At 38.0% G+C, this 27,227-nt stretch overlaps 1 protein-coding gene across 3 annotated transcripts in view; it reads left to right on the top strand.

Moving 5' to 3' along the window:
- Window positions 1-23,755, top strand: part of MED23 (mediator complex subunit 23) — a 33,091-nt gene extending 9,336 nt beyond the window's left edge. For all 3 annotated transcript variants that reach the window (XM_088533866.1, XM_088533865.1, XM_088533864.1), the window contains 19 exons: window positions 5,335-5,535; window positions 6,779-6,922; window positions 7,549-7,694; window positions 8,704-8,949; window positions 9,194-9,336; window positions 9,908-10,082; window positions 11,047-11,210; window positions 12,427-12,551; window positions 13,053-13,258; window positions 14,234-14,414; window positions 15,325-15,495; window positions 16,073-16,289; window positions 17,215-17,451; window positions 18,787-18,952; window positions 19,613-19,685; window positions 20,552-20,766; window positions 21,137-21,257; window positions 22,753-22,884; window positions 23,578-23,755. In XM_088533866.1, the coding sequence (XP_088389992.1) occupies window positions 5,335-5,535; window positions 6,779-6,922; window positions 7,549-7,694; window positions 8,704-8,949; window positions 9,194-9,336; window positions 9,908-10,082; window positions 11,047-11,210; window positions 12,427-12,551; window positions 13,053-13,258; window positions 14,234-14,414; window positions 15,325-15,495; window positions 16,073-16,289; window positions 17,215-17,451; window positions 18,787-18,952; window positions 19,613-19,685; window positions 20,552-20,766; window positions 21,137-21,257; window positions 22,753-22,884; window positions 23,578-23,751 (3,237 nt within the window). In that variant the 3' untranslated portion in view covers window positions 23,752-23,755. The remainder of the gene's footprint in view (window positions 1-5,334; window positions 5,536-6,778; window positions 6,923-7,548; window positions 7,695-8,703; window positions 8,950-9,193; window positions 9,337-9,907; window positions 10,083-11,046; window positions 11,211-12,426; window positions 12,552-13,052; window positions 13,259-14,233; window positions 14,415-15,324; window positions 15,496-16,072; window positions 16,290-17,214; window positions 17,452-18,786; window positions 18,953-19,612; window positions 19,686-20,551; window positions 20,767-21,136; window positions 21,258-22,752; window positions 22,885-23,577) is intronic.
- The last annotated feature ends 3,472 nt before the right edge of the window (window positions 23,756-27,227 follow it).

Raw genomic sequence — 27,227 nt, 5'->3', positions numbered from 1 at the left:
GCAATACTATAGTGAAGGTTGTGTCAGTGTTTCCGTTTAAGAAACTTTTTTCAGATTTGTGACTTGACTATAAAATTTACATGATTCTGAAACCTTGTGTATATTTCTCATTTTAAATGAAGTAAAGAAACTATTTCTGGATTTGGACAATGTTTTTTGAATGTGCACATTCCTATATCGTAGCAAACAATACCCTTGTGTCAGACAGAACAATCTTTTTGAGATTTTTAAAGCAGCTGAAATGGTAAACCTTGGAAATTAGCTGCTAGGTTTAGTGCTCAAATGAGTAGTATTTGTATTCTGTGTCGATTTCTGTGTCTACATTTAGATATTAAAATATTCCACTCTGTATCTTGTAGCTGGTAAATAATGCAAGATCAAGACTAAAATATTGAACAGATTTTATTTTTCCAACTATTTATTGGGAGTCTGTGCCTTCAGGTCAAAAAATACTGATTTTAAAAATGCTGGTTTTAACTCCTACTTTGCCATCCTGTAAAAATAACTGAAAGAAATTCAGTCGAAGCTATGAATTGAAGTATATTGAGGTATACTTTTAAATTTTTTTTTGTAGTATAGGAATTTCTACACAAAGTTTCAAGCTGCCATGACTTTTTATGGCTAAGGAACAAACTTGAAGAACGTAGCTTATAAAGGAAATGCTGACAGAACGTGATCTATGGCTGTGCTACTACAGTTGCACCAGCATAAAGATATATAGTCTGATGAAGATCTGCCAGTGAAAATGCAGGTAGGGAAGCATAGCAGCGTAGAAGAGGAAATATTGAATATTCTATTTAAATGTTGTTATACTCTGCTTAAAACTGTGAAAAACAAAAAAAAATGTTTAGTTACAAATTAACTCCATATTATGGCTGTATTTGTAAATGTAACCACCTGATGAAAGATAATAGCATGATGCTTTTCAGAAGTGTAGCTATATTGGTGATTTCAGGAAAAAACTCTGTGTAATTCTGCACATTTAGAACTCAGCTAACATGTGTGAATTGAAGAGCATGGGATTGTTAGTGTAATAACTACTATGTAAAAATACAAACAGTGCCAAACTTGTTTCAAAATAAATATAAAGGAGGGCTTAATTGTTGTTCTGCAGTTATTTCTGTATTTAGGGAAGCTTTGTGTAGGCCATGTCAGCAGTTCACACAGATCTGGTTGCAGGATTGAGCCTTCATTGCCTCTCTCGGTGTCACAAACTAGGTATGGTTCAGCTAAACAGGAATTCTACCTGATTTCTCAAATATTATTGGATATGAACAGTTAAATTGTTGGTTTCTGTTTTAATTAAGCAGAACTACATTATAAATGTGTTAAAAGCCTCTTTGCATTTTGTAAAAATTAGAAGTTTAGTTGTCCTATAAACCTTGCAGAGAGAAACACAAAGATTGTTTGATACGCTTATAGATTTGTACATGTTCCCATGGGGATTTGGTTTTTGTTTGTGGGGTTTTAGCACATGATTAATATACTGTATCAAGTACATGAACTTCAAGTCCAGATGTTAACTGCCCAATTTCTATTTTCCTATTACTTGTGTTCTTCCCATACTTATTTAGCTTTATTTAAGTATGTGAAGATATGTAACAGATTATTTTTGAAAAGTGATTAACAGCTTAATGTTACTCGGGCCAAATAAGATTCAGCTTAGAACCCTTTTTCACAGCACTTAAGTTTTGTTTCTTAGAATGTAGCTCTACTAATGTCCTCAGCCAGTCATGATGAAGTCACTTTTGAAAATTTTGGATTAGATCTTCATATTCGCTGTACATACAGACTTGCATAAAAAAGAAAATGTCCTTCTTCCATAATTACAGTCTACATGACATCGCAGTCCTCTAAACAATTGGCTTTAACCTTATACTGAGCTTTGTTTTCTGTGAGTTGGAGTGAAAAGAATTCTCGGGTGTCTTGTTTCTATAATGTTATACACACTTTTAATTAGCAGGTATAGTGTTAATTTGCTCTTTAAGGAGCATACTTGGCTGTTTACCTTTAAACAAGCAGTGGTAATCTGCAGCTTTGAGTAGGAAATCATCAGTACCATACTTTGTCCATGTGAGTGAGTAGTTATTTTCTGGCATGGCTACAAACCAGAGTTGGCCAAGAAAGATCGTATTTCATATTTGGCCACACACTGTGGAAATGAAATTAAAATTTCAAGTGAAAGGAATGACAAGGCACAGAATTTGACTTCCCTTTTCGTTACATTCTTAGAATATTATCTTTTGATACTGGAAACTTTTTGGTTTTGTCAGTGTTAGCATGGCAAGGTGCCAATTACTTTATTTTTCAGGATACCTAAATGTAATTTCCATGTTGAATCTCACTCCATTTTTAATGAGGAGAACTTCAGAATGTCCACTGAACTTTGCAGAAACAGGTACTATATAAACAACAGGCTTCAGGGCTATTTTGGAAAAATAAGGTGAGAGGACTCTCTTATTTTCTCTCCTGTCCACTCCTTGAGGCATATTAATTTATGCGTTTTGAATTGCACTTTTTGAGACACACTTTCACAAGGATCCAGGAGTCCAAAATTTGGTCTCAATTCATTTCTTAAATATAGGTACTTATTAAATATTTTTGAGCTAAGTTATCTCTCAAAAGTATTTGAAAGCTATAATAGCTTGCCTCAGCAACTTTTTTTTTTTTTTTTTTAGGGAACACTTTTTTCCAGTAGAGCAGAGCTTCAATAGTCCTAACAGCAATTAAAAAAAGAGAGAAAAAAAATAAAAAGTGCCACTATACCATTATAGGGCTGGTCTTGAGAGAAATGTCAGAATGCATTGGTCATAGTAGCACTCTTTCTATATTTCTGTGGTTTAATAACATTTGCAATGAGCTTATATATTTCACATTCTTTAAAGACTTTACAGAATTAAATGCAGGATATATATTTATTAAAACAAATTACAAAAAAGATCATGTTCTTTAAATTTTTTGAAACAAAAATACAATGATTGTGGATGCTGTATTTTTTTTTGATATATATAATCAGGAATGGTTTGTTCGTTTTGGCCATACCAAAATATATTTATTTGTGTGATCATCAGCTTTCACTTGTATTTTTAGCCTTGTGTCTCAATACATATTGGATTGTTATCTTTCAGTTATGAGTAGCTAGTAAAGCAAGATCGCAGTCCTGCAGACTCTTTAATAAGCACAGTATCTTACTTCTTTTGAGTGCACCAAGAGGTTTAGATTCAAAACTTATACAAAAAGCATATTCACTGGAAATAGAGGATAATACCAGAGAGTTAAAGAATTGATATAAATCATGAAGCAATGCTAAATTATGCTAAATTTTTCTTTAGAAATTGTTCTTAGAAAAAAAAATGATTTCAGAATAAAACATGAATTTATTCTTCTAAAACTAGTCTCAGAGTTAAACAGAATAGCAAAAATTCCTACTGGAAATTCTGGCTTACTTTTTAACAGTATTGTTTTCCTGTTGTATTCCTTGAATAACTTTATTCTAAATTAATAGAGCCTAACGTGGTTAGGCTCTTGGACTTTAACCCAGTGCTTAGCACACTAGGAAATTTCAAGCCCTGTACACAGTAGTTTTGCATGCTAGATTATAAACTAGTTGTAGTATTGTCTGTTGCACCCTGCTCTGCTTCATAATTAGTCGCTTTGGGGGCGGGATGGGGGAACCAAATTATTCTGACCTGGTGGTGCTGGTACTGCAAACCTGCAAGGCGGTTGATCCGGGCCAGGGGTGCTCTGTGTTGGAAGACAAGGTGAAACAGTAGCTGGTGCTTTCTCTTTCACTCGGAAGCTTGTGTTGAGCAGCATGCTGCCAGACAGCCAGCTGGAACTGCAGCTTTCTGCAGGCTGGAGCTGGCAAAGAGCATGTTCCAGAGGGGATGCTGTTCATTCTGTTTGGTCAAGTTTTTGCAGTCTTGCGTTATGTTTTAATTTGAAGAGAACCCCTTTTTAAGGGCAAAAGACTGTCATTGGCAAAGGTTAGAACAAGCATCTCCTTTCAGCAATATTCTTATCTTTTATTATTTCTTTTTTTCTTTTTAGATAAGATTTTTAGGCTGCCTGGCTAGTAAGCCAAAGAACTCATCCAAGGCAACCCTAAAATGTTTTATGAATATTTGGATGACTTGTTTGTTTTGGGGCTTTGTTTTTTGTTTTTCTCTTTAGAAAGGAAGTTTTTGAGCAGTTCCTTTTCCTTTGTATCATTAAAGTAATGTTTTCTTTAAGGCCGCATTATGTTACAGGCATCAGGCGTAGAAAATACAAATGTGACCATTCTTAAATCAAGATCATAATGGCACAAATAGGGGTTTGATATTTCTAAAGTGCTAGCAGTGGCTGAAGTATGTTTAATGTCACACTTCTTTTGTCCTTATTAGTAGTACTTTGTACCAGTATAAACAAGTAAATGCAGGGTAATACAGGCTTCTTGCCACTGTGGCACTTATCCGTGATGATTAAAAAGTTAATAATCCGAGTTCCATACTACAGGTAGCATGCCTATAGATAGTGTGTATGTACACATACTATGAATATATAACATGTTGTTTTTCTTGGTGATCATTAAAAGTCATCAAAGAAGGTATAACTTAAATGATCTGTGTTTTTTTGCAAAGCTCGGGTGAAGATTGTAGCAGTCTAAATCCAACATCTGAAGAGCTCTTTACTGCAATTTGTAGTTTCCATTCGGTAAACTATTTAGAACATACCACTCTTACAAAGTTGTTTTCAAGTTGTCTTAGTGTTGTCTTGTACAATATCAGTGGGGCATCTGATGCGGGATACTAACCAAATGTGAATTCTGCTGCTAATTGCAGATGGCACACAAAATGAGAGTGGGAAAGAGGAGAAACAGTCACTAACAGCTTTCCTTTAAATTGGGATGCTTCCTCTGGTTTAGTTGATATACTCGATAATTTTTCTTTATGTAGATCCCTATTTTTTGAAATGGACCTTAAAAAAAATGGTGATGGTGTTAAAAGAATGGGTTTTGTTTTCCTGGAATAGCAGTATAGAGTTATAATATTCTCCATGAAATTATTAAATTTAAAAAGAAAATATTACTTGAGCATTGATCTCAAGTAATTGAGATCTGTCATTGTTTTTTGAGGTTGAGTAGGGAATTACATAATGTGTGTTCGAATACAAAAATCATTGTGACCTGTAACATAGTGCAGCTTTAATACACTGGCTTATCCTTAACTTAAGTTCAAACTTCATTTCATGCTTCCCAGCCTTCTGTCAAAAGACTGTACTGTAATTGCAACTGCAGTAGCTCTGAAATTAATTGCAAGGCTTTGGAATACTGTGTCTGATCTCTGCTTACAGCACAAGCAGCGCTGTCCTGTGCTGGAGGACCAGCTGGTGGATCTGGTAGTGTATGCCATGGAACGATCGGAGACCGAAGAGAAGTTTGACGACGGTGGCACCAGCCAGCTCTTGTGGCAGCATCTCTCCAGCCAGCTTATTTTCTTTGTGCTCTTTCAGTTTGCGAGTTTTCCTCATATGGTCTTATCACTCCACCAAAAGGTAAATTGTTTGTGTCACTCCTGCTTGGTAAGACACGCTTCCCTGGGGACGCCCGTTCATTTTCAAAGCATCTTTGCGTAAGAATTAAATTTCTGATAAGCTCCAGTTGCGTGGTGTAAGTCTGTTTGCAGTATATCCAGTTATAGGATATTCCATTATATTCGGACACAAAGTCTGTAAGTAGATAGCATGAGGATATAAACTAGCATAATTCAAATGACCTGAATACTATGCTGTAACATGCAAATTACAGACAAGCTTTTAATGTAACTACAGTTTATGTGAACTAAAGAAACACATGAACAGATGCAAAATTATGGATGGTTGATCTAATGAATGTATTTGCAGCATGTTTCTTGAAATCATTTGCCAGTTAACTTGGACTACAATTGCTAGTATCACTTTATCTAGTTACTGCTAGTTCCTAGTAATAATACAGTTTATGATTTCAATGGCAGGAAAATGGGAGTTTTCCCCTCACCACCAGGGTTCACTTGAAGCTATTTAGATACAGTTTCTAATACGCAGTACACTTTGCTTCATCTTCATTGGTCCACAGTTCTGTGTTACATCTGAATTTACTATGTATGGTAAATTTTACATTTGTTGGATACTTTTTGTTATCCTGACAAGTAGCTGTACCAAGGTCCTGGGTTGCGTTCCTGTAATGGCCCTTAACTAGCCTCTGATGAAGTTTATCCAAGCCATAGGCATGACACCCCACAGCTGCCTGAGTCTAAGCTAGCACAAAACAGGTAGCAGTAACCTCGTTATTAAATAGTTGCTGTTGCAGACAATAGAAAAATAAAATCCAGGCGTGGCAAGACATGTCCCGATGAAACAAGCCCATGGTGTTTTGGTTCTTAGACTTTATAGATAACATACAGCCTGTGGCACTGCCTGCTTGGAAGGAGTGCTATGTTTACCTGGCTACAGGGCTACAACCCAAGTCCAGTATTCAGGAGTTCCTGCTTTTCAGAACTGTGACCCTCAAGAGCTGAATGTGTTTAAAATCCTAGCAGGATTTAAATTAATAGCCGTGACCCTCCGAGGTAGTGTTCCTGTGTTGTGACTAATGTGCTCATTTTGCTCTCTTCCCGAAAACCTACATTTCGGCTCAAGCGCAACTGTAACGTTCACAGTAATGGGTGGAGACTGGAACCTGCCCGTTTATTCATATGGGAATCTTTGCAGTGGTTTTGCTTGCGTGCAGTGTCTGTCCGTTGCTGAGTGTGTTTGGCAGTTGGCAGGCCGGGGCCTCATTAAAGGCAGAGACCATCTGATGTGGGTGCTACTGCAGTTCATCTCCGGCAGCATCCAGAAGAATGCACTGGCCGACTTCCTCCCGGTGATGAAGCTTTTTGACCTCTTGTATCCTGAAAAGGAAGTAAGTCCTCTCTCTCTGAAACTAAACCTTGGATGAATGTTCAACTATTGTTCACCCTGAGATCTTAATACATAGGTGTTTTCTGCGCAAAAAGAGACAGAATGTCTCCTTCAGCTGCGCTAATATACTAGAGCATGTAATCCCCAGATTTCTTCAATTCTAGGGTGTGCGTGTCCCTTTTAATGGGAAAGCTGTTGACCTTTAGTTCTGTTAGTGAGAATTCTGATGCTGGAAAAACTAGATTTCCAGATAATACTAGTGAACCACTGAATACCTACTCTGGGCATTCCTTGGAAGTATGTATGGTAATTATTTCAGATTCATATCTTAGGCAAATCTGACTATATGCTTTTGTAACAGCATGTCTTGAATTTGTTTATGGACTTATATTTGCTGTGGTTTTGGATGGTTCATTCTGTATCAGGGATAATGATTAAGGTAATATTCTCTTCCAGACATCTTGAATTAGAATTGCATAGATAAATAAGAATGCAATCTGCCCTTCCAATATTTTGTTTGTGGAACTGCAGGTTAGCAAAAAATGTGAATGTTAGTTATCTAAGTTGTTTTTTTTCATATGTAAATACATACAATTATGTCGTGGTCTTTTTTCTTTTGTTCTTTAGTGTATTCCTGTACCTGACATTAACAAGCCCCAGTCAACTCACGCTTTTGCCATGACTTGTATTTGGATTCATCTGAATCGGAAGGCCCATAGCGATAACTCCAAGTTACAGATTCCCATTCCCCATTCTCTGAAGCTTCACCATGAGTAGGTTGTGTGCGTGTGAGTGTTTGTGTGTACATTTGTTTCTAGGCATAATGGGAAAACAAGCTCCAGGTCTGTATTCAGAAGGTCCTGTGTGATGGGGTGCTGTTTTGTTTCTTCAGTCCTACTCTGTAGCAAAGGACTAAACAGTGCTAAGAGCTCAAAGTCAAAAATGTCTCATAAAAGTTTAAATGCCCTTATGACGCTTTAAATCATATATTGCAACTGTGAGCATCTAAATCATATATTACAACTGTGAGCATCTAGCGATGGAGAATCAGGAAACAAATGGACTGTTCTGTTTTACTAAGCTGTGACTTGAAAAAAAAAATGGAGTGGCTTGTATATGATAAGCAGTCTAACTTTCATTAGAAAGGTGATTTTTAAAATGTATTTAAATAGAATCTCTCTTCTGAGGAGGGGCTGAGAGAGCTGGGCCCTGTTAAGCCTGGAGAAGAGGATCCTGAGCAGGGATCTTACCAGAGTACACAGATCCCTTAAGGGAGGGTGTCAGGATGGGTCCACCTATTTTCAGTGGTGGCCAGTGACAGGACAGGAGGCACTGGTCACAAACTGAAACACAGGAAATTCCATCTGAATACAAGGAAAAATTCCTTGGCTGTGAAGGCCAAAGAGCACTGGAGAAGTTGTGGAGTGTCCTTTGGAGGTAACTCAGAACCTTCCTGGACATGAGCCTGCTGGAGCAGGGGGGTTGGGCTAGGTGGTCTCTAAAGGTCCCTTCCAACCTTTGCCATTCTTTGCTTTTTCTATAGCTCTGGTACTGTAGCACATAGTAGTTGATAGGGTTGTTTTTAGTAAGAAGTTAAACTAACTGGGGCTTAAGATCTAGTTACTTAGTGTGGTATGATTTATAAATATAAATATTTTTTCCTGCTGTTTTACAACTGATTTGTGACAGGGTTATTTGTGACTGTAATCCTGCAAAAATGTATATTCTGCTTGATTTCCATTCTATGCCCCCTTAATGTTTTAACCTTTCTTTGATATGCAGGTTTTTGCAACAGAGTTTGAGAAATAAAAGCTTGCAGATGAATGACTACAAGATTGCCTTGTTGTGCAATGCATATTCTACCAATTCAGAGTGTTTCACTTTGCCCATGGGTGTGCTCGTAGAGACTATTTATGGAAATGGCAATATGAGGATCCCTCTTCCAGGGACTAATTGCATGGCATCAGGGTCTATCACCCCATTGCCAATGAACCTCTTGGATTCACTCACGGTTCATGCCAAAATGAGGTACAGGATGCGCTTAGTTGTGGGGGCCGGTTTTGTGTGTGTTTGTTTTATTTTGTGTTTTGGTTTTGGCAGGGAGTATTTATGTCTGTAAGTCCTTTTGTAGCTAATTGTCAGCAGGAAAGCTTTATATTTGTTTCAAAACGTCTTGTGTAAGACATTTCATTTATATAACAAATACCTTAAATTTCAAGCATGTAATTTTGATTAAAAATACTTTTTTTTTTTTTTTTTTTTTCCCCTCCAGCCTGATTCATAGCATAGCTACAAGGGTGATTAAACTGGCTCATGCAAAATCCAGTCTGGCCTTGGCACCAGCTCTCGTGGAAACCTACAGCCGTTTGTTGGTTTATATGGAAATAGAGTCATTGGGCATCAAAGGCTTCATCAGTAAGACAGATTTTTTCTCCTATTTGCTTTCGGTAATGTTTTTCTCTTTGAATGGTAACTAGGAACCATAGAAAAAGCAATCAAAATCTAATGATGCAGTATGCTGAGTACATAGGTAAATTATCTTAATGTAAAAAAAACAAAAAACAAAAACATAATATTAGCCCCAGTGCTGCAATAAACTGCAGGTAAATGTACTGCTGTCCCGTTATGGGGACACTGATGTGTGTATGGTCAGATATTTTCTAGGTTAGCTGCATTGTGCAAAATATGCTTGCAAACATTCTTAAGAACTCTTACTTAATCGGATGCAAGTCTATTTAACTGCACACTTTAAAATAATTTGGATGTCTGCTGCATATGTTCAGTCAAAGGAATATTCAGGATTGTTCAATGGTACACTGGACCTCTTAAAAGACAGTTGCTTGCACATGCACTCTTTCTTTACAAGCACTGCAGTTATCAAATTGAGTATCTTACTTGCAGCTAAATATGTTTGTCTGTCCACAGTGTACTCTGTTTTAAAGAGTAATCACTTGGAAAATGTATTTTTCAAACTGTTTTCCATAAGGTCAGCTCCTGCCAACAGTGTTCAAATCTCACGCCTGGGGGATTTTGCACACTCTGCTGGAAATGTTCAGCTACCGCATGCATCACATCCAGCCTCATTACAGAGTGCAGCTGCTCAGCCACCTTCACTCCTTGGCTGCTGTGCCACAGACTAACCAGAACCAGCTTCATCTGTGGTGAGTGGCAGCTGCTTGTGTTAGTCACGGTGGGGGAAAAAGAGTGACTGGCTTCCCTGCCAGTGGGGCTGCTGGTTTCTCTCGTCCTGTCGTAGCCGTCTGTTCCATTACCAGAGCTAAGCTGACTGTCTATCCAAAGTAGTTGACAAAGAAAATGAAACAGGGATTATCAAAATGGAATTAGTCTTCCTATTGTTGACTGTTTTTTATTTTCACATACTCCTTTTTGCTTTCAAGGTCTTACTCTTTTTATTTACTAAAATTCTGTCTTGTTAGAGTGTGAAGTACAAAACTTGGAAATAAATCTGTTTTCTTAGATATGCACAGCTAGGCTGTAGCTAACTAATCAATAGCTTTGAGATTTGAAAGGCAGTTTTATAAGAGTGTCTTAAATTGCTTCAGATTAACTAGTATGAAAAGTACTTCCCACTAGAACTGTGAAAAACAAAATTGAAATCAAAAGCAGTACCTCCTGATTACTTTAATAAGGACAGTTTAGTGCTGTCTGCTTTCAGGAGACAGTTTGCTTTGCAGCTTCCCATTTCTTGTTCGTGCTTTTTTCTTCTGTTCTTGTATTTACTTATCTGCGTCTGCTAGTCTAACAAAAGAGTTCAAAAGGAAACTAAAGGAAGGAGCACTAAATTGCAGTGGCTTCCAACTTTTTCAGTGACTCTACACCTTGAATTTTAAATACGCTTAAAACGCAGGTATCCAGAAATAACTAAAGCAGTTTATAGCGTTTTTTTTTTTCCCCCAAGAAATAATTATTTAAGTGCTTGAAAATAAGTTTATCGAATGGTGAAAAATCCAAGTTTTTTGAAAGACCTAAAAATATCACTTCCAAAAAATGTACTTTTCTATTAGCTGAAGCACCAAGCAGAGCAGGAGCAACAAGTGTGTTGTGACCTCAGAGGCAGCAGTGTGAGGTTCTTTGCTAACTAGCTGTGCTGCCTGCATCTCCTAGTGTGGAGAGTACTGCTTTACGGCTGATCACGGCTCTGGGCAGCTCCGAGGTGCAGCCCCAGTTCACACGGTTCCTCAGTGACCCTAAGACGGTGCTTTCGGCGGAATCAGAAGAGCTCAACAGGGCTCTGATCTTGACGCTAGCGAGAGCGACGCATGTGACAGGTAAGCGTGGCGTTTTGGGGAGCATGCAGGAAAGGCCTAGCCAAGCCCTTTCTCTAACGATCAGTTTAATGGAGAGGCCTGGAGATGCCCCTGTAATAGAACATTTTGCATGAATTTCTCTTTTTGAAGTCTAATCTGATTTTATTTCAAAATATTGGCAGTATTTTTAGGCAAATACGTTATTATTCAAGTAGTACCAAAGTCAGAAGTGGCTTAAAAATTGATCTAGAACACCAATGCAGTATAACTAGCTTTTTCTCAGTATCTTCTATTTCCAGCTTTGTTATTTAAGTGAGCCAATTTACTGGTAGATGCCATAATAACATGGAATGTTCAGCACAAGTATGTTGCTGATGCAGAAGCCATCTCCTCTTTATAGCTTATCTTTAAGAAAACATGGTCTAAGTTAGGGGTTTATTTTGTTGGGGAAGGGAATAAAGTATTTTCAGCATATTTAAGTGTATTTTAATGTTTAAGAAATTTGCAGTGGCAGAAGTCATGTTTTTATTAGCATTCAGAGAGATTATTTTCTGTTTCCTTCATTTACACTGGAAATCCAGTTCTAATCTGGAGAGTCTCTGAAGAATTAGAGCAACCTGGCATCAGAAAAATAGATAAAAATTAAAAGAGTCATTTTAGGATTTTTTTTTTCCTTTTTTGTTTAATCTTTGTTCAACCTTCAATGTTACATCAGAATTTTTGGTGGATGGGAAGGATGGGGACTTGTGTTTTTGTGTGTGGTATTGAGAGAGTTGTATTTTTGTTTAATTTTTTGGCTTAATTGGAAAGATATTGCTGAGCACTCTTTTTAAAGCAGGTCTGTGCAAGTGGCATCTGGCAATTTCATGATGATTAGCTTCCCCGGGGGTTTTAAAATTAGGTCTGATCAATTCATCAGCAAAAGCTTGTCTTATTTGTATTACAGGAAATTAAATGTAAAACCTTAAAATCGTCCTTGATTGATTTCCAGCTGAAAACCTAAAAATAATTTCATTATTGCCAACACCATGAATAAGATACTGTGCAGCTTGTTCCACAGCACAAATAAGGCTCAAAGAAAGGGGGTGGGGGAAGTTGGTCATAAAGATAATCATTTTGAACTAGCAAAATCTCTATCCATGTGACTACAAAAGGAATACCAGTAAGAAATATCTTTGGATTTATGATACTAGGTTTTCTTACCATTGTGTTTCATTCATGTTGAATGTTGTTTTAGATTTTTTCACAGGTTCTGATTCAATTCAGGGAACTTGGTGCAAGGACATATTGCAGACTATCATGAGTTTTACTCCCCATAACTGGGCGTCACACACACTGAGCTGTTTTCCAGCTCCTTTGCAGGTAATAGTTTAAAAGTGCCATTTTTCTAACTAGAAACATGGAGAATTTGTGCTCTTAGCCGAATCCTGTGCCTTTTGTTAGGATTCTTCTGTCTGGAATACTTTAATCTCAGTTCAATAAAGAAAAGGATATGATTTTAACACTGATATTTCTTCAAAAATCTATTATGCTTCTGGAATATCCTAGGGTCAATTTTTGGCCTACTGATGCTACCAGTAAGAGGTAAATTGGATTTAGAAGAAAAAAAAAATTAAAAAGAATAAAAAAAAAAGAATTATAGCAAACTCTTCCTCCATCATGGCAACTTGTCACATAATGTACTGACAAGGCATTCACTGTCATGTCACAGTGGAGCAATGACCCTATCTAGTATTTTGCTTGTTTGTTGTATTGCAAGCAGAAGTCAATCAATAATCGTAAGGTGTCCTAACGAAGTCAGGGTGTAAAGCTTGCATATTCTAAATTTACAGCTATTGTCCGTAACAAAGCCTACTCTTTCAGGTATTCTTCAAACAGAATAATGTGCCCCAGGAAAGCCGTTTTAACCTGAAAAAGAATGTGGAAGAAGAGTATCGAAAGTGGAAGTCTATGACCAACGAGAATGACATAATTGCCCACTTCTCTGTGCAAGGCTCACCCCCACTTTTCCTGTGTCTCCTGTGGAAGATGTTGTTAGAGACCGATCACATCAATCAGATTGGTTACAGGTAAGCTTGAAACACCTGCCATTTCAAAGGCATCACAGCAAATAATCTTGGGGTTTGAGAACCTACGGCTTGCAGTTTAGATCTGTAGGGTTTGTACTCGTTTCTTAAAGGCAATTCAGGGAGCGGAAAAAGAAGGGGAGCTAGATATTAGCATATCCTAGTAATAGACCAGTATTTAAGACTGATAGCATCTCTTGGATGTAGATATTTTATCATGTAGAAGTCAGCAATAAATATTCCTCCTGGTGAGAAAATTACAGACAGGGATACCAGCTATTTAAGTGGTTTACTTGTAATGAAACATTATTTCATACAATTGCAACCAGCAATCAAAAATATAAAGCATATATCTACTATTTTTTGTTGTTGCTAATAAAGACTGAATATTAAACAAAATTCCTGTGCTGGATTAAGCTGAAAGTTATTTTAGAAGCCATAGTACTGAGATTATCTGTACTTGTTCTCAGTAGTGAAAACTTCATCTCCACGCTAATGAAAAACAGATTATTCCTTTTTCAGGCCTCATAAGGTCTGTCTGTCTGAAACAATTTTATTTGTGGAAAATGTGGTAGTCTTCTGTGCGGTAAGGAAAAAACAAGTTTTAATGCTGTGTTTATATTAAAACACACACTGCAGAAGAACAATAGCAAGTTGCAGAAGACTCTCCAGGGAGGTTTATGATTGACAAATACAGTAATACCTGTAACATGGGTAACACGTGGAGTCTGAGCAGAACATTACCCATATGTTTGGGAACTTGAAGGATTTCATCTAATTGATATCCATACGTTAGTATTGTCGTGCTTGCTGGAGTGAGTTTGTTTCAAGAAAAATTTTGTATAAAACCTACTCAGTCTTGTAAAACAGACAAATTAGAAATGTATAAAGGATAATAAAAATTCTTCATTGTTCGTCAAGCACGTTCACGCAAGTAGGAAATGGAGACTTCTTATTCTCTTCCTTTCTGTCTGTTAGAGTTTTGGAAAGAATTGGAGCCCGAGCTTTAGTGGCACATGTCAGGACGTTTGCAGATTTCTTGGTGTATGAATTCTCTACCTCAGCAGGAGGCCAGCAGCTCAACAAATGTATTGAGATACTCAATGATATGGTGTGGAAATACAATATTGTAACACTGGATAGGTTGATACTGTGTTTGGTAAGTATTGCCTTAAAAGTTAAGAAGCAATAGGTTACTTCAAGCAATACTTGGTCATTAATTCCCAGGTCAGTTTTGTAGGAACCAGCTTTTCAAAGATGCATTGACTTTTTTTTAGTTATTTTTATTTTTTCAATGGTGACTATTTGCTAATACAAGAATCAAGTAAAATAATGGATTGTTTCAATAAGGGACAGAAAATTCTTGACCCTGAATTTTCACGGAAAGCTTTATCTGGTTCTCTAATGTCAACCACTAAATTGGCATTATTAGAAATTATTGTTAGTGCTGTGGCTCTTTTTGATCTCAGACTTATTCAATCCTATCCGCAAGGGGTATGGCATAACATTATTTGGAAACAAATGTACCTACTAGAGACTGTTGTCTTTGCTTAAAAGTTCAGCCTGCCCTTGCAAAATAATGAAGTTATCCAAGTAATTAATATTGCTTGAGTATTATCCTTTACTTATATTTTAAAATCTCTTCCTAACAACACGAAGCTGTTTTGAATTTAGTTTGTGGGGTTTTTTGTTTGTTTTTCAAACTGAAGTCCAAACAAGTTAAAGGGTGCAGGCTTGGTTCCCTCATCGTTAATGGGGTTTTTCTATGGAGAGATCGACGTGCTGAAGAGAACTGGAGTTCTTGAACAACTTGTCACTCAGAATTTTGTGAGACTTTCTGTGTGGGGATTAGATAATGGGATAGATGCTTTCCAAAGCAGGTGGTGAAGCTTGCTTTTGTTCTGTGTCTTCACAGACAAAATACAGTTGAGAGACCGTATGTTCGGTGTGAATTTGTGTGTAGACATGTCTGATGTGCTGCCAGATTGCCTGGCCAGTTTTTTAGTGGTTATAAAGCAGACAGTAGCATCAGCTGTAATCCTGTGTTTTCTGTGTTTCTTTATTTAAAGGCTATGCGTAGTCACGAGGGAAATGAAGCCCAAGTCTGTTACTTTATAATTCAGTTACTTTTACTGAAGCCTAACGACTTCAGAAACAGAGTGAGTGATTTTGTGAAGGAGAATTCTCCAGAGCACTGGCTGCAGAATGACTGGCATACTAAGCATATGAGTTATCACAAGGTAACAAAGCTAACTTCTTAAATTACTGTTATACTTCCTGTGGAGTTCAGATTAGCCAAAGAATATTTTGTTTTTAAAATTATAGGACTGCTCTGAAAACTTTTTGGAGTTACTTCTAGCAATTTGTTTGTACTAGAATGAAATTTCATATGTTTACAGAACACCATGAAATTAATAATACAATAATATTCAAAAATAGAAGCAGCTGAAGTTTGGTTAGGGATTCTTGATCATCTAAATCCAGTTGCTTTTAATAGCTACAGTTTACTAAAATTCACTTATTTTCTTTGTGTACCAGGGAATATACCCTTTTGGTATTTATAACTAGGTGTAATTATTGACACGTTTTCTCTTAAATGCTTGGGTGGGGCTCGGGTGTGCATTAGTGCTGGTGGTCAGGTTCAGCATGTGATGCAGAGCACTTCAGAAGGGTCAAGTTTCCCTAGGTTCCCTCCTAAAGCGTTTGGCAGACAGTGATAGTTATGATTGCGTCTTTTTAAAGCAATGCAGGTACTGAGCGTTTAACATAATGATTTTAAAGAAAGAGCTTTTGATTTAGTTGTTGTTTTCCCCCCAGAAATATCCTGAAAAGCTGTATTTTGAAGGCTTGGCAGAGCAAGTCAACCCACCTGTTCAGATCCAGCCTCAGTACCTACCCATTTATTTTGGAAATGTATGCCTGCGCTTTCTGCCAGTGTTTGACATCGTAATCCATAGATTTCTGGAACTGCTTCCAGTGTCCAAATCATTAGAAACTTTATTGGATCATCTGGGAGGTTTATACAAATTCCATGGTGAGTAACCTATGGATGTAAAATCTTTATTTCTGTTGTGAATTATTCTGTTCTCTTTTTTACAATGTTATTATTATGTTATTAAGAAAATACTACAGGCATTAAATACTAGGCTTTGTTAGCTAGCTGACTGCTGGCCACAACCACAGTCTGCTAGCACAGCTGTGTGGAATCCTTTCCACTTTTGTGAGCCCTATTCTCATCTGAACATAGAGGCACGGTCCCTGTTTAATGAACTTCAGCCTGCCGATAATAAAGTTGCCTTTATTCAGGTTTCTTCTGCTCTTTCATTCCTCCTTTACACGTTTCCTTCACTCTGTTCCAGTAGGAGTGAAGGAGCCTTCCCTGTACTAGCATTCGTGAGACCCAGAGAAGCAGTTAAAATAACCATTTTCCCTACCTATTGCTTTTACCAGAAAGTTCAAAAAAATGTGTGTGTGATTTGGAGGGCATTTCTTTTTAATTATTTTTAACACTTCTATCACTGCATCTGCTATAGGCGACAATGCTAAAACTCTGAGCATAACAGAGCAATATTGTTTCTTTATAATCATCTTATACCTGTTTGCTTTCTATTTATTGCCTCTTAAATGAAGAGATGATGTAGAATTATTATGAATGATAGCATTATCATAATATACATAAACAGGTGGCAATATAGATTTTCTTTAAGCACTGCTAGCCCTTCCTACATATATTAAAGTAACAAGACAAAGGAAAATTGATGTGTAATTTCTTCTTATAAAATTTTATTTAACACTGATCGAACACTAATTGATTCCCTTGGCACAGTTTTAAAATAGACACAACATAGTTGTGTAGAGCCCTTGATTGCTTTTTGTGTTTCTACCGTAACAGTGATGCTGGAGGATATTTCTGCAGATTTTTTGTTTGCTCATTCTTTGTTCATGGGTTTTCTTGACAGATCGCCCGGTGACTTACCTGTACAACACTCTTCACTACTACGAGAGGCACCTCCGAGAGCGCACGAACCTCAAGAGGAAGCTGGTCCATGCCATCATAGGCTCCCTCAAAGACAATCGTCCCCTGGGCTGGTGTCTGAGTGACACTTATCTCAAATGTGCCATGAATGCCCGGGAAGACAATCCATGGATTCCTGATGACGCCTACTATTGTAAACTCATCGGAAGACTAGTAGACAATATCCTTCTTAAAAAAAAAAAAAAAAAAAAAAAAAAAAAAAGTATTAAGGTGTGTCAACATCTCGCAGCTTCATTCCATCCAAACATAAAGTTCAGTTGCCATCTGTTCAATATGCAGTAGAGGTTTTGTTGTTGTTGTTGAATCTGTCAGGCTAAATTCATGTTTAGTTTCAGTATATTTGTACCATATGGTTTGTTGCTAGAGGTCTGAAGAAAGTCAAATCAGCGAATTAGGTAAGCAGACAGATCTGATTTGAGTCGATAATGAAGTATTACTGATGGTGGCTTTTGCCATTACAGAGCAGTTTCTTGTAATCTGAGAAATTATTTGGAAGCTGAAAATAAGCTGCATTTTTTTCTTTATACTTCATTATTTTTCAGAGAGACTGTGCACTCCTAGTAAAAATTCTTGAAAGATACAGTTATAGCAAATACATATAATACAGCTACATAAATAATCCAGTTTAATGCCTCACTTCAAAATACAAATACTGATATTTATGCATTCCAAATTGAATTTTAATTCCCACATAAAAGTTAAATAATGATCTTAAAAATGAGATTGCTTTTTTTCCTAATGCTGTTACTAAGAATAAACAGAACTAGTGGAGTTTCCCTGATGGTCTTCTCTTCAGGCCAACCCTAATGAAGTTGGCTCTTCCTTCACTGCTTATTCCGCAACTTGCCTTTCTTTTACGTGTGGCTTGGAAGGAGTTCATTAATCTCCTCGAAGAAAGCATTAGTTAACTATTCTGCTTCTGTGGAGACACTGGATGTGTTAGGAGCTCTTTTCTAGATGAAGCATGCATGCATCTTGTTCTGGAAAGCAGAGAATTTTCAAAGACTAGGCAGTTGTATGAAGTTTCATGTTGCATGAAGTGAGCATGAATTTTGCTGGGCAGCTTCTTACTGAAGCAAATTAATGCTTTCAGATTATGCAGAACAGAAAATCCTCGTCATTTTTGTTGTCTCATCATTTTTGTTGTGTTGATTTGGAAGCATATGGTAAATGGGACGTTTGGTGGTGTTTTCCACTCGATCAGGAAAATATATCCCTTGCATGACTCATCATGTGCAGTATATCCATAGTATATCCATATATACATTTGTTATGTACTTATGTAGTCCTTTTGTGTTTCTTGGTGTCCGAGTACCTTTTCTTGCCTTATTATGATACTTTTTTCCATATGTCTTAGTTTCATGAGCTGTGGTTGTTATTCTGCTTATCTTTCACTTCAGTTTAATTTTATATGCGGGGTATATACATACACTTTAAAGCAGTTCGTTTTTACCAGTCGTTAATGGGACAGATTCTTTTCCTTAATCATTGTCACCTATGGCAGGCAAATCACCTGGTCCATTCCCAAATTGTGACTGGAGATTCAATGAATTTCCTAACCCAGCTGCCCATGCTCTGCATGTTACCTGTGTTGAACTCATGGCCCTGGCTGTTCCAGGGAAGGATGTGGGCAATGAACTACTAAATGTTGTGCTGAAGAGGTATGTTGTCTCTCTGAAACTGTTTCTGCAAGATCTAATACATCACTTACAGCTAAGGTAGTCTATTACCATCGTTTTCTTTATTTGTTTTAATAAAACTTCAAGTATCAGTATGTTTAAAAATAAAAATAAAAGGTATTTTTGAAGGACAAACAGGGTTTTAGGGATCAAGCAATGTGTTGGACTCTCATATCATGGGAGAAAGCATTGTGTCTGCTTCTGAAGAACAGTTGTTCTTCATGATCCTGTTGAAGAAATGAAGGGAACATCTCACACTAGGTGGTGACTTCTCCATTGGGTTCAGTGGCACCAAGGCTGGGAAAGAGCTGGTCTTCCATGCAGGGTAGGGAGACTTAATGAGCTTTTATCATAAGATCTTTGAGTACCAAGAAGGAGATGGGCTAGGAAAGATGGGCAGTGCTCTGGACCCTCCTGATACTAATATAAACCTTTGAAGAACATGTGCTACAAAACCAAAATCCTTTCTGAACAAAGTTTTGCCAGCTATGTCAGTGTCTCTGTATTGCAGTCTCAGCTTCTCAAGGAGTATTCTCTGTACAAATATGCCTTCTTTTTAAGTATGGCAAAAGAACAGATTCCATTTGTGAATTTCAGGATTTGCATCTTTTTTTTTTCTTTTTATTTTTTTCCTGTCTGTAGTCAGCCCCTGGTGCCAAGGGAGAATATCACAGCTTGGATGAACGCTATTGGACTAATTATCACAGCCTTACCAGTGAGTCCATGTATCTTTAGTTATTTTTATTAATCTTCTTCAAAATTAGGGTATGTTGTAAGAATTTTTGCAGTTTGGAGTGTGAGAGGCAGCATCTGTACATTGTTCAGTAAGCCCCTCTGAAGGCCATTTGTGTATTGAAAAACACCTTTGCTATCCTACCATTGAAAATACAGCCATATTTTATTATTTTTCTATTATGTTTTGAGACTACGGGTGAAAAGAAGTAAAACATTCCTTTTGAAAACATGGTTAAATGAATAGTATCAATCGAGAGTAAGCAATGAAATGGGAACATCCATATTTCTGATGCAAAGCTCATTTTGCATTAGCACTTGCATATCCTCTGTCTCTTAAAACGTACACAAGATGTGACTAAGACTGCACGAGCAAATGCGTGAATGTTAGAGTTCATATTTTTGTAGTAGCTTTGATCTTCTGGACATACTGACTCAATAGCTATTTCCATTCAACATCAGGACTGTCTAATAACTTTGTTCTTGTTTACTTATAAATTACTTATAACAGGTTCTTACACTTTCCCTGTAGCTTCTTTCCTTCACTAAAATGGCTCACTTCCTGTTATTTTTGATAGGCTTCTTTATTTGTCCTGCCTGCTCCTCTCCTTGCATCTTCGTCTCTGTTGTAAATGTAAATTTATTAAGTATGTCCTGATAATGCCACTCCTTCTCATGATATGGAGGTGTCATGTATTGTCTTCCTTAAGAATGATGCTTGCTAGGCAGGGTTATAAAATATCATGTAGCTGAGAATATTTTGTAAATACAACAGTGGGTAAGAGATGAGAAAGCACTGTCTTAGTTGCTCTTCTTTCCAGCAATAATCCAGGCCTTTGTTTTTCCCAGGAGCCATACTGGATTGTTCTCCATGATTGCATCGTGAACGTTATCAACAGTCCCAGCTTGACGTCAGAGACAGAGTGGGTTGGTTACCCCTTCCAGCTTTTTGATTTCACAGCGTGTCACCAATCCTACTCCGAGATGAGCTGTAGCTACACTTTGGCTTTGGCGCATGCTGTCTGGCATCATTCCAGCATTGGACAACTTTCCCTCATTCCCAAGTAGGTGTAGATATTTGATTTTTTGTTTTGTTTTGTTTTAGAATTCCATGCGTATTCCACAGCTCTTCCCTAAAGATGTGTTCCTGTCAAATAGTGACTCTAGTTTTAATGCCAGTGTTAAAACTTGAGGGCACTGCTTTCTGATTGTGCGTGGCGTCCTGCTGAGCAGGACTGAGACCGTGTGTCTCCTTGGGACAAGGGGGTGTTTTCCAGTCCAGTCTTCCAGAGTTCTGCTGAAATAACTCATTTGCTAAATTGCACTGTATTTTCTAAAATAAATGCCCAGACCTTTGAGAACACGAGATGTTTTAGGTAGAGTTTGGAGTAGGGGAATTCCCGTATAAGTAATGAGTGTCTTGAAAAACTGCAGGTTCCTCACAGAAGTACTGATACCCATAGTGAAAACGGAGTTCCAGTTACTCTATGTTTACCACCTTGTTGGGCCTTTTCTACAACGGTTCCAGCAGGAGAGGACACGATGCATGATAGAGGTAGGGTGTATCCCTTGACCTAACTTCTACAGCCTATTTCATTTTTGTCTTGCAATTTTAAGACAAAGCAGAATTTGAGTGGGATTCCTGCTAGGAATTCAGCAGTGCACTCTGTGTTTGCATCATGTTACTTTCAAGGATCTCAACTGCAGTTTGTGGATCCAGGTGCCCAGTTAATTGGAGTCTTATCAGCTTAGGTCAGGATGAAAAACTTGGAGCTTCAGAAAAACCCAAAATACCCACAGCCAAGCTGTCTAGGCCAAATACATGCATTTCCTGTGTCTCAAGCAGCATACAAAATATGCAACAGAACAGTTGCTTGTTTTTAAAGTTTCTCACCAGAGGAAGGAAGGTTTGCAAAAGCTGGAGATGGTAAGGATGGTAGAGCGTAGACTGCTCCATACAATCATATGGATGTGGGTAAGGGTAGGGGAGGAAATAGATGTGCCCTGCAGGCAGAAGAGTCCCTTCTAGAAAAAAGAATTAAACTTGGGAATCCCAAGTCTTTGAATTTCTGTCTTGTCAGTAACTATCTGCACAGCCCATGTGGCAGATGAGATCTCTATTGCCTTAACAACATGACCTGTAGGGCAGCCACTGCTGCTAATTGCATTTTCGTCTCTGGTTGACAGAATCTGTGCTGGGGAGGATGTCAACCTGAATCTCCCTAGGTCCCCAGTAGAAGCTGTGCTGCGATATTTTTATCACCCCCACCCAATTTTTTGTGAAAGATTTAGTTTGTATGCATTGTTTTTGAACAAGTCATAAAATGTAGGGATGTGCACACACTGGAAAAGGAATTGCGCAATTATTTTTTTTTCCAAAATGTATGGATATATCAAGAACTGTAAGAAGCTGAATCAGGTAGTTAAATAATCATATAACAGGATTCCTGGAAGTTGATCCTGGTCAAAGGAAATGATGCTGAGTTGCTGCCCTCAGAATAGGCAGCAACTGCCACGTGACTTAAACTTTGTGGGTGGACATTTAGGCTAACTTAAGTTTCACACTAGCTTTTTTAAATGGCCAGAGAGTGACATATGCTTGTGCACAATGCTTCCTTAATAGGTATCCTCGAACACTCTCTAATCACAAGCTGTTTGTGGAGAATACTGGAACCATTAAAATGCACTCTTAAGTTTACTGGGACCTTGTTTAGGCCAAAATGCAACTTAAACACATTAAGATCTAGTTCTGCAAACTGCACTGGCAGTTACTCAAAGCATTTGCAATCAGTGATGTTTAAGCAGTAATTGTACAGAATGTACTGAGGTATCGTTGCACTGGTTCAAACTAACTTAGGAAAAAAAAGATGATTTAGCTGATCAGAATGGGGTGAGCTAGATTTATCCATTTGTCCTTGCAAGAAACTAAGTAGCTGAGAATCTCATATATTTCAAAAGCAACACATATGCTTATTGTACTGTTTAACTGTATTTCCTGTTTGAAACATTTTACAAGCTGTTTTTGTTTGGGTGTTTTTTTGTGGAAACAGATTGGAGTGGCATTTTATGAAATGCTTCTGAATGCTGATAGATATAGCCCACACCTGAACTACATGGATCCTATATGTGACTTCTTGTATCATATGAAGTACATGTTTACAGGTGACAGTGTGAAAGACCAAGTAAGTAAACAGTAGACATTAATACTTAGTTATCTTTTTTAATGACAATGTAGCAATTCAGCCTTTTTCTGAATTATCTTCATATGCAGCAGTACAACAAAGCCCCTAAGAGCTGACTAGTTTCTCTGCATACAAATTGGGAAGCTTGTACAGTTTTATACAGTTAAGTTTTAGATAAGTAAACTATCTCAGGTTACATGATTAATTTCTGTGGTCTGCAATTTAAGGTGTAGCTTGAGAGTGCTTTAAGTACTAGTATTGAAACAACAACTAGAAAAGAAGCTGGATGTTTCAGAAGTTTTCCTCGTTGCAATATGTACCTGGAGTTTTTTATTTAGCTTCTGCTGGTATAACCTGACCTCTGACAAAAGTGAAAATTTTCCATATTCAGTGAAAAAATCATTCACTTGATTTATTTTATAACTATAGGCAGCTTTTTTTTCTCTAAGTATGAGTTGTGTGAATTGTTTTTCAAAGCTCTGGTATATAACTATTAGTCCAAGGAGGCTTTTTCTGCATGATTTACCAGAAAAGAACCAGAAGTTAACATGGTAAATAGCTTGTAAATACTGCTCTTTACTATATCTTTTTCCTTTTGTATTGTTGCAGTGTGATGTTACCTTCTGTAGTAAAGTGTCAGAATATTCCTTTTTATTAAATGTGTTTCTGCCCCTTTTTATTTGTATTTTACAGGTGGAGAAGATCATTTGCAACTTACGCCCCGCGCTGAAGCTTCGCCTGCGTTTCATCACGCACATCAGCAAGATGGAGTCGGCCGCGGCCGCCCAGCAGCCCCTCAGCAACGGGTCACCAGCACCACAGCCCAGCCAAGTGCCTGTCAACGTTGCCTTGCCAGTAACACAGTAAAAGGGGGTTTGGGGCTGGCCTTGGCGCCAAGGTTTCTGTTGTTTGTTTGTTTGTGTTTGTTTTTAACTGATCCAGGTGATCCGTCATCTGATATCTTGTGTTCTGTGTAACAGGGAAGAGAACTATGTACAGATCGATGTTTTGTTTTGTGTCATGAAGCTGTCTGATCATCTGCATGCCAGTCTTCCTCTCTATTTATATCAGACACTAGGTGAGGTAAATGCTGCCTTTCTCTGAAAGCACTGAGTAAAGATTCTCTGCAAGCAGTCAAGGAGGTGGGTTCCTAAAGAATTTAGTCTCCTGCTCCCTATATGGATTTTAGTGGTTTTTTTTTTTTTTTTCCTTTCTTTTTTGTATAACATGAAGTGATACTTGGCCTGTGTAACCTGATACTGACCTTTTTAAATTTGGCTTTTGCCTTATTGAAAAGTTTGTATTTTCTGTCCCACAGAAGAATTTAAATAATTCTTGTCTTTTGGTAATGTAAGTTAAGCTCTTACACAGAAGAGTCCCTCAACAGGAACCTTACATCAGTGCAAGTGGATTAACTCCATCTCCCCAAAGACTGAGACTGACCCTTGGAAAAATTCTGTAGATTTGTGGTGTGCAGTTTACATTCAGCAAACGAGCAGTGGGTTTCAACTATCATGATTTACAAGGCTATTAGATTATTACCCAGAGGCTGTCTCTGTTGAAAATACATGTATTCAGTAAAGCTGTGCTGGCTGATATTTTATCTTTCCTATTTGGGAAATGGTGTAATTTTTATGAGGTCAATCTCAATTTTATTGATATCTTATTATACTTTAGATTTGTATAGTATCCTGCTTTCATTCTTTGTTTTAACCGTGTTCAGCAGGTTTTGATAAAAGTGAAAGGATGTTTTGTAAATATTCAACTTGTTTGACAGAATTTTTTTAATTAAAAAAAAAAAGTAAAGACCATGTAATAGTATTGTTAAGCTTATTTATTTTCCATGTGCCTTATTTTAGAAGCAAGGAAAGACCATAGCAAATAGATTTTCAATCTCAAGTCCTGTTAACAGCTTTATGAACTTGAATCTATTTCCATGAGTCCAGATCAATACAGTTAGTTTTGATTTAACAAAAATAAAAAGAAACTCTAGTTATGAGTGGGAGTTGTTGGTTCAGTGGTGAAAGTCTTTTGTTGAAAGCTGTCAACTCTGCACAGCAAAGCTGCATTGCTGGAAACTGCTGTCATTTGTAATGTGCTTAAACCCTAAATTCTGGCAAGTGTGGTTGGACTAACAGTAAATAGTGCTTGGTCTTCCTTAAACGCAGTCTGTAGAAAACCACGTCTGCCTATCATATGCCATTTGTTTGATTTAAAGGATGTTCTATTGAATGATTCCAGTATTTGCCAGGCTGGATTTTCATAACAAGATGAACACGGTGGCCACAGTAGGTATGTGGCTTCACTCACTGTATCTGACTTCTATAGAGGTTATTTATTCAGTAAAATTTGAACAGTCTGTTATAATGTTTGGTGGAGTAATGAGGGTGGATGGAAGAATTTGCATTTCATCTTTAACCACCAGAGGGAGACGCCTTCACAGAATTTAATTTGATCATCAATTAACTGTATATAGTGAAACATCCTGAACTGTCACTTTGGATCTAGCATAGTTTTTTTATTATTATTATTTGTTTTTTAAGAATTGATAACCTAGAGACTATATTATGCTGTTGTCCCTTAGGTTTGAAGTAGGCTTCCCCTGCTCCCACCCCCATACTGATTTGCTAAATGACTCTTTAAAGCTATCAGATTTGGGGAAAAAGGGGGAAAAAAACAAACATGTTTTTATAGATGCTGTTAGTAGGGGTTTTGGACACCTCAGACTTTCGTGTGTGTCTTTATAAAACACAGCTGAAACATGGAGAATTATTATCCTGTCCATTGCACTGGAGGTGATAGGTTAAGATTTGCATAACTTTACCTAGGAAATAGAAGATAAAACAATGGCACGGATGCCCTCACACTGTTAGGCTGTGCGTCCAGACCCCTGAAGTTGGGACCTTGCTCTGAATCGCCCTGAACACCTTCTTTTGCCTGTCCATAGAGGTAAGGAGTCTAGTGCCACAAGCTGGGTGGTGTAAATGCCATCCAGTGACCTCGGGCAAGTGCTAAATTCTCTCCCAGCAAAATAAGCAAGGGAAGGAAGTAGGTCCTTGGTTGGCATCATTGAAATGGCTCTAGTGGCCACAGGCACCAAAATGTGGGCAGGTGGAGGCAGTTTGACAGGCTTCCTGGACGGCGTTTGTACCAGGACTCAAGACTTGCACGGCACTGTTCCCTTCTAACATAAAGATTATACCTGTCATGTCATTTCTTTTTTTGGATGAAGCCTGTTTTGCCAACACTCTGCTCTTGTGAGCAGTGGCAGGTATGTTTAAAGTTCTTAAAGGTCCGCGGAGAGTTGTCTAAAATAAAATTAGCATGTTCAACGTGAAGTGACAGCCTGGCATTATCTGTAGGATGCCAGTGGAGCTGAGAAATTCGTGCTGGTTCCCGCAGCCACTGTAACTCGCATGTGTCAGTGTTTATTAAATGCAGTCGAAGGGAGTGCAGAACAAGGCCCTGAAGGAGCCAGTCCCTGCACTGAAGTACTTGTATCCTGTAAATGAAGGTGTAAAGGAAGAAAAAAATAGGTAAGGAAAAAACTTTCTTGGGTAGTAATTTCTTGTGTTTTCTTAACGCTATCTCCTATGAGATAGTTCTTATGAGCACTGTGGTACCCTTGGATGTGTTTATGGAGGTGTTTGGCAAACGGAGAAGGGCTGCAGAAGATGAGGAAGAGATTAACAGATGGGAAAGGAAACACTTGACCTTCACAGAAGTGTTATAGCTGCTTTTTTTGAAGAAAATCCCCCTAGGCTCCTTTTCTCCTTGATGCCACTTCTGCTGAGATGTAATTTAGCAGAGGAGGAACCTGATCACAACTTATCACATCCATTTTATTGTGTCTTTTGTTCTCAGGCCCCAGCTGAGCATGGACAGGAGAAGATTCCTTCTTTTTTTTCATTCCTTCTTTGCTCTTATTAACAGGGAGGACTAAAACATTTGGAAAAAAAACATGAAAAAGACTGACTATGCACACCACCATATTGGGAGATTTTCATGTGCACCCAGTTAGTGCTTGGCCTCTTTCCACCAATCCCATTACTCCAAGCATAGATATCGCAAGGGGAGTGAGAGCGAATTTGTCCGTCAGATATTGCAAAATTAGCGTAGTTCCATAGATGGAGGATAAAGATGCATCCGCGCATCTTCCTCCCGCCCTGCTCCCCTCGCTTGGGCCCTTCCCTCTCGCTGCTTCCTCGCTGCGGGGCCGAGGCGCTGATGCCTCCCGTGTTGCGGAGCACAGCGCCCAGCACGGCCGTGTCCCCGGCGCCCTGGTTTGTGTGGGAGCATTCGGGCACTCGGAGTAAAGCTGAGTTTTGACAGTGTTCGTGTTG

Source organism: Tinamus guttatus, unplaced genomic scaffold, assembly GCF_059628265.1.
Source record: "Tinamus guttatus ecotype Peru unplaced genomic scaffold, ASM5962826v1 Tinamus_guttatus_pri_ptg000525l, whole genome shotgun sequence".
Taxonomy (NCBI): Eukaryota; Metazoa; Chordata; class Aves; order Tinamiformes; family Tinamidae; genus Tinamus; species Tinamus guttatus.
This window is presented reverse-complemented; position numbering and strand designations above follow the sequence as displayed.